General features: G+C 33.6%; 1 protein-coding gene across 7 annotated transcripts in view; it reads left to right on the plus strand.

The window, feature by feature from the left end:
* The window catches only part of LOC125052967 (phosphatase and actin regulator 4), a 45,892-nt gene extending 33,533 nt beyond the window's left edge, over window positions 1-12,359 (plus strand). For 6 of the 7 annotated variants that reach the window (XM_047654087.1, XM_047654091.1, XM_047654088.1 and 3 more), the window contains 9 exons: window positions 884-991; window positions 2,719-2,907; window positions 3,697-3,907; window positions 4,102-4,134; window positions 5,710-5,901; window positions 8,521-8,648; window positions 8,945-9,084; window positions 9,530-9,666; window positions 11,262-12,359. In XM_047654087.1, the coding sequence (XP_047510043.1) occupies window positions 884-991; window positions 2,719-2,907; window positions 3,697-3,907; window positions 4,102-4,134; window positions 5,710-5,901; window positions 8,521-8,648; window positions 8,945-9,084; window positions 9,530-9,666; window positions 11,262-11,277 (1,154 nt within the window). In that variant the 3' untranslated portion in view covers window positions 11,278-12,359. The remainder of the gene's footprint in view (window positions 1-883; window positions 992-2,718; window positions 2,908-3,696; window positions 3,908-4,101; window positions 4,135-5,709; window positions 5,902-8,520; window positions 8,649-8,944; window positions 9,085-9,529; window positions 9,667-11,261) is intronic. The other variant, XM_047654086.1, reaches the window with a different exon arrangement.
* Window positions 12,360-14,052: the final 1,693 nt, after the last annotated feature.

A 14,052-nucleotide genomic window follows, 5' to 3' on the forward strand; every position in this document is an offset into this window, starting at 1 on the left:
AGATGCTGTTCCGCCTCGTACCCGGCTCAACAGTGATCTTGTTGTAATTCTAATATTATTATGAGCATCCCCTATTCTTATTACCTTCTCGTCTGATATGAGAGAGAATGCTTAATGTGTTCATTTTTTAATTAGAACGATTGAAATGTATGTTTTGTGTGAAAGCGTATTCGCTGTATTAGTTTTGAATGGTGCAATTAGCTGCAAGTCGAAACTACGAAAGACGCAAGTGTTAATACAAATACAGCTCGTGCCAAATACAGCATATTGCACATTTAGTCGAAAATAGATTGGTATTAAAACAATACTGAGTTGGGCCTTGCAAAGTAATCGTGTTCAGCTTACGACGGTACGGATTTCTAAGCTGATCATTTTTAAAGAACCAAGTAAAATCACCAAGATAAATAGAATGCAGGAATGTATCTAAAATAAATTAAAAAACATTGTACCCGCGTTAGAAATTATACTTCTATGGTGTAACAAGATAAAAATCTCTTCAAAAAAATTTATTCTACGTTTGTAGAAAAAACGACACTAACAATAGAAAAAAGGTATTTAATACATTAAAAGTTTTATTATAACGCATTATCTAGTTAAATAAAGCTGACTTCGGGGTGTCGGTTTTTTGTGACGGTGTACGCATTGTAAAAATTTACTCTCATCATATTTCCTTAACGCGCCAAAAGAAGTATAACTTCAAAAAAAAAATTGTATTGTCGTACAAAACAATTCTTCGTCTAACTCCATGATTGAACCGCTCAAATGATATAAGTTTTTTATTTACTTAACGATATTCGAGAATCGAAACCGTTTACCTTATTAATGGGACCTTGGAGGGCTATTTTGTATGGCAATGACTGATGAATGATTAATATCTTTACAGAACCAAAGAAAGACAAATTGGAAAATGGAGGTGAGCTAGTGAGACCCGAGAGGCCGAACACGTTGTCGGCCGGCAAACTTCCGAGGCGGATATGTTATCAAGGAGACGGTGAGTCAAGCTACTTAAGATATCATTATCATCGCATACCTAAGCTAAGTACACTTTAAATAGAAAATAGATAATCTTTTATTATGCCAATAATTAAGGAAATACTTGGTTTAAAGTATACTTTGTAGACACACGAGATTTTTGGCTCACATATGCCACGCAAGTTACCGTTTATTCTACCGCGAGGCCACTTAGGCTAAAAATCACAGCCAAACAGGCCAACACAGGGTAATAGACAACATAATAGCTATCACAGTATCTTTATCAGTTTACCTATATAACATAGATCTATATTTAAACCAGCCATATTGCCAGATTTTCTAGATATTTCAACGTGGCTATAATAAATTCGTGATTTTTACTTGTATTTTTAAAAGATCCGGCTATATAAAAATGTCGTCATTCCAATTCCTGATGAGTTAAATTAAGGGTTATTAACGCGAATCTTAAATAAGGTTTATAATCACTGAGGAATCCTGGCGCGGCTCCAAGGTCTCTTAGCAAATTCCCTCGAATGTTCTATTATTGTTTGGAGATTCACTGTCAATGTTGTTTAATGATATGATTATATTCTTTCGCGGGATATTTCACGCATCGTGCGCTGTGACCTTGCTTTACTAGAACCAGTGTCATCGTTGACTCCCACCATGTTACATGTGTCACGTGATACACTTGCAGCACGCTTGCAGTGCCTGCAAAAATCCCTTTGATTTATTAATGTACAGCATATATGCCAAACAATAATTGTAATACATAGACTAACTTAGATATTACCTATATATACCATGCCTGAACTGTGCATGGGACCTATTTGTACGTTTGGTTGATACTTTTATGTCACAGGTAACGGATCTTCTATGCCTGCCTAATTGTGGTTTCACCGATGTGTAGCCGCGTTATATACGGATTTTACGTTATCAATTACGCCGTGGAGGTGATTTATTCTGTAATTACCGGACACTAAAACCGTTAAATATCTAATTTGTTATTGTTAGTTTGAATATTCTAAACCGTAAACAAATAAATAGATTTCGCAACATAGATTGAATATATGTTATATGAACATTTAAGAGTTGTAATTGTTGATAAAACTTACTAACTTAAAACTCTTCCTCATAAAGGCACCGTACCTTTATACATTTAATCACCTTCCCCTTGAAAGCATTACACGGCTGTGATGTATAACTTCTGGGAATAGTTTGATAGCCATGGCGTTACAATTTTTCAATACATAAATATACCTTATTTAAAACGGAAATAGGATTAGTGAGATCAAAGTACTTGACACAATATATGAACGCTTTCGGGAAGACAGTCTCTGCCACTTTTGCTAGCTGTACTTGATTGCTTTTACAATGATTCAGTTTATGTTTATAGATGTCGCCACTCGATCGTAACATTGATTACTTCACGAAATGTTTGGCCGGTTCTATTTCGTAAATTTTACGATCTGTATACAACTGATTGCTTGATCTTATGTGCTATTATTAAAGATTTATAGGTATATATCACATCATTATTGCAATTATACTGTACATGTAGACATGTACCTTAGAAGGTATACTATGCTATGCTAAGTGCTTTTGAATTTCCGGTTTTTTTGGCCGTGACTGGACAGTGGAAGCGCTTGAACCTGGTCATTGTCGACAACGAAATGTTTTTCGTTTTGGATGCAACACGGAAGCTTTCTAAGCCGACAATTTACAGCACAAACTTTATTATTCCAGCGGGTGGGTATGGTGGTGGAAGCGATGGAACGGACGGCAGTTCCGAGGAGCAACTTATGCTTTCGGAATTGCCGGAGCCGCCCATCGCGCTATCCGATATAGGACCCATTCCGCCTCCGCCTATGTTCAGCTCGCCAAGCCCAACACGACATCATCACCAGCATCCTTTGCCGCATCCTTTATCTGATTGTAAGTAGCTTATAGCTTGAACATCAACACCCCTATACATAAACGTACTATAAGGCTTATATAAATATTAAATGGTTTAATTTTCAAACGTAATGTGGTAAACTTAATGGTGTTAAAAGAAGAATGTTTCTGTGTATGTTTTACTGATTCTTTCCAATAGTCAGCAACCCAAAAAAAATATTTTTTTTGTCTAGGAATTAAGGCCCTCCAGGGCTTTTGTAAATAAAGCCCTGGAGGGCCTCTTCATGAACTGATTCAGTGGGATTCCTAAATGATACAAATTGTCTGTAAAATACTTTTAATAAACAATTTACATATTAAAAAGGTCGCTTTAAGATTTGCATATGAATTGCTAAAAATATGAGGGTTTTAATATTATACAAAAGTTGGAAGAAATCTAATAATATTTTAACCTCAATTGTATGAACATACTGTACAGCGTTATGTATGTTTTTGGGTAAATTAAACATTCTATTTAAATTTATTATTTGCTCCCTAACATACCAGGATATAGTCATTGCCGACGCATTGCGTAGAACAATACATAAGGTACATAGCCTTATGTAAATGGGTTAGGTTTTTCGATCACACTAGTAGTAGGTATTTCATTTAAAAAAATACATAATTATGAATGTGATTAAGCTGTAATTAAACGCTGCTGATTTTCTTGCCTTACTTCAGTTTACACAAAAGTTTTATGAAATTTTAATAAATCATAATAACTTTTCTAATATCTATTTATAATGTAATTTATATGTCTCACACATTTCTTATAAATGTTTCAACTAGCTGAAGATGAAGATGACCAAGACGATGATGACGTGGAAACTCCAATAGACATGTCCCGAATTGAGGAAATCCCACCGAAGGAGCCTAGTTTCAACGCGGTTCCACTCAAATCGGCTCTTAAGAAGCGACCAGCCCCTAACGCGTCACCCAATCCCACGCCCATCACAACACCGCTAGCACCGAGACAGGATCACCATCACGCCACATTTAAGTCAGTATAACTTTAACTAAATTTAAATATTCAGCACAGTTAAGTAGATTAATTAATAGTTTTTGTATAATAAGAACTTTATGTAGCGGTCAATTTAAACCGCCCGTGATGGATTATTAAATTTGATTGCTATTTTTTGATGAAAAATGATTGGTTGTTTAATTGTACGTTTTATTCCATCACTCGGCGCACAGACGGCCGCCGCCGAAAACAAGGATCCGCATATGGTAATAGTCTCCCGTTATCAGTGTTGTCGAGTCATTATCATACTCACCCACAACACACATAACAAACACACTTCAATACGCACACCACGCACGCGTATGCACACTCGCGTATAGACGCGCGCACTCACACATGTAACGGCCTCTTGACGGTTACGCTTTTGCATCGTGCAATGCACACTTTCACATTGTGTCTAAAATATACTAATACTAATTAAATTATTAATTACCATTTGAGTTTTGTTAATAATATTAGTTTTAGAAAATCTAATCTTTGTGTTCTCGCATTTCGTTCATGTGGTGTAAATATGTAAAATGAATAAACATTTTCATGATCAAAATTTTTAATATAAAATGTTCGGCACGCATCAAAGTTTCTAAAACAAACATTTTATGTATGTATACACTTTGATTATTTATTATAAATGATATTATACAGATATAAGATATCGAAATATTTTCTTATTACATCCAATACATAAAAACAACACAAACTTCGACACTGCATGCCACAGAGCAGTACGCTTTAGGTGTTTGAATTTCAGTAGAAGACATTAGTCTTGTGCATGGACGTCTGAAGCCATAGACAATAAATTTCCTCTTTACTCTTTAATCTAATCTAACAATCAATATTATTTTATTGATTCTAAGAAATTAAAAAAAAATGGTCTTAATTGCGTTGATAATTAAATTTTACGTAGGGTTTCTTATGTAGCTGCTACGAGCAGTAAATTTTCTAGGTAGATTTGAAGAAACTAAGATTTTGAATGTAGAAATATCAAAAGCAATATAATTTTTTGCTAGTAATAATATATAAAATAAGTAATGAAAAATAAAATATATAAAAAGGGGGGCCGGTCTATTTCTCTATATAATAGGTCGTCACTTGAAATATATCAATTTCAAGTAAGTATTTCTTTAAGAAAAACAAACGACGTCTCAACGATGCTTTGACGCGCTCTACTTATTTCGCAATAAAAATGCTGTCATTGTGATGTTTATTAAAAAAAGGTAAAAAGGCAGCAAAACCGAGAAAGTTTCCACAGTTTCTTTTGATTTTTTTTCCTCTCTAACTTGAAACAAATTTGGAATTATTATATTCTTATAAATACACCTCCCTAAGAAGAGCTATTAAACCCATCTTTACTGGAGACTAGTTATTAAAATCGTTCGTAATTTCTTCTAAATTTATAAATACGCGTCTTAAGTAAGAATATATTGTAATATTTATTATTTATATATTATCGTTATATATTTTTATTGCCCCTTCATAAAAACGAAAAGAAAATTAGTTATAATAAATAATTTCTCCAGTCTCTTTTATTTGATGTTCTCTATGGCCTAAGTGGCCGCAGGAGATATTATTTTTCAGAAATCAGAAATCTACGCGTACTCTATAGTTTATTACATATTTTGACATAGAGGGACAATTTTAGTTAGAAGTATAACATGACCCATTTAGGTGTAAATAATAAAAGGTGTTTCATCACATATGTAGTTCTGTAATTAATATTAGACTAAGACCTTTATCATTAATTAACTAATTTACAAATACTAATAAATATTTTGTTTTATTAGCACAAACAGCCGGCCGATACGTGTAGTCAACACCGTAGAAAATAAGGAGAACAATCGTCCGGTCCAATGGGAAGGTGAACATCGCGATGATTATTCCAGCGATTCGGAACGCGTCGCTGCGAAACTCGCGAGGAAGGAAAGCCTTAATATCAAGTTGGCTTTGCGCCCCGATCGACAGGAACTCATTAACAGGTATATATACTACGAAAACATACAATCGTATAAATTCAGAAATTTTTTCGTGTATTTGAACTAATAATGGAATAATGAATATGTTCTGTAACGAATTGTATTGGTCCACGTAACATTTTTTTTAATTAATTTATTAGTCACATGACGTGTAAAATCTGTGTTGCCAGCTTATGATGTAACAAGCTTAAAGTATTCAAACGTGACAAATATTTATAATCTAAATAAAACCTCTTTAACGAATATATACTTAACATTATCTATCTTGCGAAAACCAAAGACAATATAAGTATTTATCTTAGTTTTGCGTATAATAAAAAGAGTGGTGTAGTATATATTTTTTAATATTTTACCAGGTGTTAAGCTCACCTAAGGAGGGTGAGGGTAACACATGATAAAACGATACTCCAGCGTTAAATTCCAAGAGCGACAATAACTGTGTTAGATTAGTAGCCACAAAAAATGACACACACAATCTTAAAAAATAGACCTTGAATATTATATTCATATGTATTTATGCTACAAAATTATAATGTACTTTTTCACAACGTAAGGTTTTCGTGTATTTTGAAATTCTTTGTATCAAATAGTTCAATGTTCTAGGCGACTGAAATCGATTTGCTAATTGCCACTCAACTTTATTTACTTTGATACGTTAAAATGCTAAATACAAGCCTTTAAATGAAATTCAAAATAAACGAGCTTTAAGTTTTTAATAACGATTAAAGTTCAAGCTTTTAAACCTGCGATGTTCATTAAAACTTGTTTGAAATTATTCTGTGATAAAAATAGCACGTTACTGGGTTGACAAGGGCAAAGACGTTTATGTAGACTTGCTTTATGGTCATAATATAGTACTATTGAACCAGAACCCAATATCATATGTTTTCACATTGACAATATTTTATAAACAAATTTTGTGACATGAGTAATAATTATAGTGATAAAAACGGTTGGGTAATATTTTTATTTATATAAAGTGTCTGCACAAAGACATATGTTAACATTACGATCTAACCTAACTTGAGAGTAATAAGTAATTTAAAACTAACATAATTTAATAAAAAGGCTATTTAGCATAAGAAAGTGTCCAATAACACTACTTAAAGTCTCTATTAAAGGTCTGTGTACTATTTTTTGTGTCAATTAAGAATAATCTTTACTTATAATATTTTATATAGTTTCCTAATAGGATGATGGCACAACGGCTTACTTGATCGTGAAACTCTTTAGTACATTATAAGTTAAAATTTCTGATCGAGCTGTATTTCATTGCTGAACGATAGAGATCGTTTTTCCTTTTATATTGTACTATTGCCGTATTAAAATGAGACAACTAGAATTTATCCATCCCAAAGTTGATGTTTAGATGTTACTAGCCAATTATCACAAGCAAATATATAAGTAAAATTCAGAGTGAACATTTGAAGTAGCCAACAAGCTCAAATACATTGGCAAGAGTGTGAACATTTATATAGATTTCAATTAGTGGAAAACATAGTAATACATAGTGTTTTAGATGACACGAGAACGTAGTTTTACTCTTAACATGGATCGTGGCGAAAATAGATTGTGTGTTAAATGAAAGGCGAATTGGCAAATGTTTCGATTTTCAGCGATCTGTTGATTGGTATTAATTTGTCTTAGTTTTTACACGAAAACAACAGACAGAGACTATCAAAGTCTCACGCTGATTAGGACTGGTGCTAAATAATATATGCATGCTTATGAATGTCAAAAAACGTTTACAGAATTCGCGAAAGAGTAAGACGATGCCATCCATTCGTCGAACGGGCAAGAAACTCAACAAGTTTTACCCTCCCTCAACATTTTTCAAAGGAAAATGTCATAAACCACAACGTCATTAAAGTTAATAAATCTTGTACTTTAATGACGTAATAGTATAAATCTCAGATATACATATATGTTAAAGAAGTTTTTGCATATACTAATTTTATACTATATACATTAAAATTATACTTCTGTAGTGACACTCTACATTAAGTATCACAATCACGAAATTAGTAATAGTAGATAATTTATAAATTACTAATTTCGTGATATGGCACAAATATTCTAACTAGAATTAATTGTTTTTGTTAGCCTTGACCAATACCTAGAGAATGACTGAACAGTTCCCTGGGATATTTATTTTTGTTTCCTACTTCCGTACGTTCTTGGCACTGACAATGTTGTCTATTATGCAAGTGATAGTATGCTAAAAACTGGATTTTGACGCGACGGCTGATGGGCGACGGTAGTTTCACGTTCAATTACGTCGTTAATTAATTTACAAGTCTAGGTTTCGGGTTTTGGGCCCGGGCCAAAGTTTGTGTTAATCGGACATTATTAACATGTTTTCGGCCTCGGTGGGCTTTGGCAATTTTATAGGCCAGTCGCCAGTGTACGTAGGCAAGTGGGACGCGTTCGTTATGCCATCTGCATAGGGGGGTTACGTCAGATATTTTTTCAAGCTAAAATGATTGTAATGACTCATGGTTGTTGATAGTGATTTGTGGTTGAAAGTGATACTTTAATAATAATATACTGACCCGCTGTGGCGATAATAATGACTCTTGGTTAGTGGATGTTGTGACTTAGTGTTGATAAACTCTTGCGCAGAAACATATTGGTGGTGCAGAGTGAGCACGAGCGTCAGGAATCGTGGGAAGCGATAGGTGCTCGGCTGATTCGACGACTGTCCATGCGGCCCACTGCTGAAGAACTGGTCGAGAGAAACATCCTTAAAAGTAAGCTTCTTCTTAATATCAAAGCCATATTTCAAAACACTGGCTACATTTCAATGTAGCTATATATTACCTGTTAACAATTCACTTTCGCTCTGTTTGCTCCCAGACGAGGCACACCTCGACATTGTAATGACACTAATGTCACTAAATTTCTCCCCTTTGATTCGGTATTAAAAGGTAGGCTTAACCCAACCTTTATCTACTGAAAACGCAAATGTTAAAGTGTCTTGCTAAACGGATTTAATTTAAATTACATTAAATTACAATATAATAAACTACTCTTTAATTCCTTTCAGGTCAATCGCCAGCCGAAGAGAAGAAACAGAAAGAAGAGAAGAAAAGATATCTTCTACGTAAGCTCAGTTTTCGTCCCACGGTTGATGAGCTTAAGGAGAAGAAAATTATTCGATTCAGCGACTACATTGAAGTCACTCAAGTATGTATTTTTAGATTTGGTGACATGACATTGACCAGCTGTGGACTTTATACGATATTTAGTTTGAAGATAGTTATCTTTTTCTGTTTTAAGTTTAAAACATACTTTTTTGATCTATATCTTGTTCCGATCGTAGAATTGATTATTTGTGAATGAAATGAAATCTACAAACAATACGATACAAGGATGAAACTACCATAGCGTTATTTTTATAAGAACAATAAAAATTTATATGTTTAATGGTCCACCATAATTTAGTAATTATAAAATTTTATTTCATTCAAATTACCTATAGACAGTGCTTGAAACATTAAAACTCTATTCGTAAATAGATATTGAATTAATTATAACAAACTGGGAAAATAGAGATGGACGGAAACGCAACACAATTTTTAAAGTATGTACGCTGTTGTACTATTTTTGTAACGTTTGCATTGGTGCGCAGGCGCACGACTACGACCGTCGCGCGGACAAGCCGTGGACGCGGCTGACTCCCCGCGACAAAGCCGCCATCCGGAGGGAGCTCAACGAGTTTAAGAGTTCGGAGATGGCCGTGCACGAGGAGAGCAAACATCTCACTAGGTATTTTGGACTTTTCATTATTTTTATTCCATATATATTATACTAGCAAACCGGCCAAGCGTTGCTGTGGCTAAGGTTTTCGCTATATTACATAGTAGTAAACTATTCAGGGGAAACGGTAGGAGAACACCAGTCATGGGGACCACCATGCTTTATTGGTGGTTATGCCATTCAATTGTAGTTTTTGTGAAATATTGGTACTTTCAACACAGCGCCATCTGTTAGAATTGTGACTATCAAATAATAAACAAATATTTTGCAATAAAATAATATAGCGGGTATAAATTGAGATGTAAGCTTTTCTATCCTATCTTTTAAGTTAGATCAAACTGCACACGGCGTGCAAATTTGATTGATATCGGTTTGGTAGTTTAGGAGTCCATAGCGGACAAACAACGTGACACGTAATTTATATTTAAGATGTATCTTAAACACAGTAAGGGCATTAAACTCTCTTCGTACGCTTAATACGTTACATTAGGTACGTACGTACGTACATACATGTAACGTACAACGAACATAGTAAGTATATGACATATGACACGTTTTTGGCTTAATGTGAAATCTTAAATGGGTTTTATTGCATCGTTAAATTATAATATTAAAGTAGTTCTCAACAGAGATAATTATATATGTATAAAATTTGAGTATGTGTATGTTGTATACGATTCTTGGTTGTACACGGAAAAAATATATTTGGTTGTAAAAAATATAATAAATTTGTTTTTTGTTCCTTCGTTGGCAATAAATTTTGATAATCGAATATTCAATCTTACGTAAGGCGTATGAGTTATGACTCTATTTGGAACTATCACTAAGAGCTAGTACATAACAAACGAACTAGTAATAGCTAATATACAATTGCCAAATAAGTCAAGTATATATAATTCGTTCTTCTTATACATATATACCTTTACGATCATTATTTACTTTCGTTCGAAGACATAAGAAGAACCAAATCACCAAGATCTGCAAAAATACCCATAATTGTTTTCTTAATCTGTACTCTGTGGAAATCGCGGGCAAACAAACATTGTGTATTAATCTTAAACTAATTAATTAATTAATTAACATTGTGTATAAATTGAGTAAAAATTTCTCCTACGTTTTGTATAGCAAAATTAATTTGCTTTGGCTACAGCTCTGCCAACGTTAATTTTATTTATTTTTATCTACAATATATATTTATTATATTAAGGGTCTGTTTCACAATGTACGGATAAGTTCTACATAAGTTCCAAATTAGCTATTTATTACTTATTGGTAGGATAAACACTATTGTTTCGTTTCACGACTGTCAGATAGCGCTATTCGTCACATAAAGACCATCATAAGTTATGATTCCGATGAAGTGTCAAATAGCACAATTCATTTTCCTACTTAATGGTTTAAGTACCAAACCCTTCAACCATTAAAACCAAGGCTACCCATTTATCAAGGGTAAGAATTTAAGTATTTTATTTTGATATGTCTACGTTCGTACACGTTAAATGTATACGTAAAACATGGACGATCATATATATTCGCACGTATACGTTCCTGTACGTTCAAATATGACTACTATTCGTGCGTTTACACTGATTAATTTGTTACAGGTTCCATAGACCATGACGGCTGTGCTTTACCTGTGCGACGAGAGGTGGCGCGAGTCGCGGTTAACACTTACCTGTGATTCTAATGTATTTATATTGACTTCCCTCGGGAAGGTTCGCAATAATTATCCCACGACGGTAAAGTGTTGATAATTCTAAATCGTTTGTACGTCGTGTGCGAGTTCTTCGATCTATAGTCACGGATAGCGAGCCCTAAAGAAGTGTCCACGTGCACGTTCACCTTTACGCTTGCGACGTTTTAATTGCGATCAGTTAACGGCCGGCTCTTCTGTTATCTGTGCCTATAGTTACAGTACAATTTATTTTAATTTTTTAGTTGGCATATAAGTACCTATACATTCTTCGACCTTCGCGCAAGGTTAGTGATACTGTTTGAGAGATTGAGTTTTTGAAGCTCGCGATGTGGGTGTGGTCCATCGAATGAAATGTGATTTTTCGTTTAGCCATAGTTTAGCTAGTTTTATTGGTCACAATTTTGTTATTTTGCCTCGGCTTGTTCGCCTTACTGCCGCGATCCGTCGATTGTGGCTGGTTAAATTATTCTGACTCAATTGTATATTTCTATGATATTAAAATTGTAGGTCCCTCGAAATTAATATACTTTAATTGCATTATAACTGCAAAATTGTTTTGTGCGATAGACATGATTTCTCTTATGTATCGTTTTGCTCAATGCTGGATTTGCGGATATTTGATGAACGAGCGGACAATAAGACAAACATACGATTTCTCAAACTTATTATTAGAAATTAAGTAATGTAATAGAAATACGTAATATTTCGGCCAAACAGATCACAGATAGTTAACCGGATCTATTTGAACCAATTATTTGCAATGTAATAAGGCTGGGTAAGAGAATCAGCTCGTTGACTTTTTCTATAGAAGACGTATTTGACAGCCGCTTTATATAGAAAATTTTCTACTAGCATTTTTGGATTGGCGTAAATCGAGTTCATAACAAATAAAATAATAACAAATGTTTAAAGAGAAGAGTTCTTTGGTAAGCGGTTATTTTTTTAAAGGGAGCGTATTCAAGTATTACGTCACGCAACTTTTGGAGATTATTGACCCCCCCCCCATGTAACGCGCCGTAACGTTTTTCTGTACCCAATAGTGAAACGATTCGTGACCACCCAGTGACTCTTTATACCTAAAAGTTACCATTATGCGGTGTAAAATACTGCTAAGTCGAAAATAATATTAGCAATAACGCATAATTCAATCCCCGCCCCGCATCGTAACGTTTTACAATAGGACCCCCTCTCCCAAAATTCGTTACGTAATACTTGAACGCTCCCAAAGCCGGCATATTTGCTAGGCGAGTTGACGTTTTATTTGGAATACAGAACGGAATTTCTAAAAAAAATTGCACGCTTGTGTGCTCTTCGAACTGCATAGTTCAATCTTTAACATTCGATTTAATTTGTAAAATGTCGCTCGTTTATCACTTCGCAGTTTTATCTCCGGCTTGCATCTAGAAACTTCGGCGGGAACAATCTGTCGTTCTAGCGTAGGTTTAGTCTAGGTAATTCAAACGTTGAACGAACTAAGATAATTGTTTAACTAAAACGTAGCTAATTAAAATATTAATCATTTTCAGCAATAATTTGTGTTTAGCCCCTTTTTTATTAGTGAAGCTTCCGAAGTATAAACGTGGTTAAATTTTGAGCACATATTTTTATAAAGTATTAAATACATAAGTAATTAATCAATAAAATTGTTTGTATCGATAAAGCGTTTCGTACGTATGATAAGGTAGTCGACTTTACAGTTTATGGTTAAGACGCCATTCCATTTAGGATAATGTGGACGCCAAAATGACGACTTATTTTTCTAAACGTTTTTGTTAATCGCATTAACGTAGGTGTTTATCGATATTAAGAAAATCTCCAAAGATTTAAGCTTCATAGATCGCAATTGCATGCATCGTTCACATTTCGCATTTGTGTGTTACCATACAATGTGATGAATTGTAGTTATTATTCTAAATGTTATTTTAAATCGTGGTGCTGTCAATTACCATTATTTTATCGGTTTTAGTTTTAACACAGAAATCGTAACATCTTGTACATATGGACAGGTAATCATGTAGAATTCAATTTTATCGATAAACATTGTATTTCTATATGTATCGAGTAAACGATGTACATTATGGAATCTCCTTATTTCCTCTTATATCGCAAGTTTGAAGTTGAGTACGACAGTAATGTACTGCTTTTATTTTTACATTGTATAAATTATTAATGACATGTTGTAATAATTAGTTATGTATAATGATAGCCATAAAATTTGTTTTATATAACAATAAGTTTGTAAATACTACAATTATACATTAAATTTTATACTCGATTGTATTTTATTACGATTCCAATACTCGTTAAACTGTCAATACATATTTGCCCTTTTTTTACATCTAAAATATAGAATGTAAAATATTTTTATTTAGGTAAGATAAATGTAAAGTTACGTCAATAAAAATAATTTCTGAAAATCTATTTTTAATATTATTTAGTTAAATAAAATCACTAGCTAAATTATCGTAATAAACTTTTACAAGATTTATTTAATAGAGATTGAGGTTCTATAAAAGTAAAGGCCGATTTACATTATCTTAGTGTTTAGGATCGTACTTTAGTAAACGCTACGCTAAAGAACTTGCCTTTCAAGTTGTACTAAAGCACTCTCCTAAACACTAAGATAATGTAAATCGGCCTTAATGGAATATAAATGGAGGCTTTGACCCGTTGAGGTTGTGGGGACTTTCGATGGCGTA

The sequence above is a fragment of the Pieris napi genome, chromosome 10, assembly GCF_905475465.1.
Source record: "Pieris napi chromosome 10, ilPieNapi1.2, whole genome shotgun sequence".
In the NCBI taxonomy this organism is placed as follows: Eukaryota; Metazoa; Arthropoda; class Insecta; order Lepidoptera; family Pieridae; genus Pieris; species Pieris napi.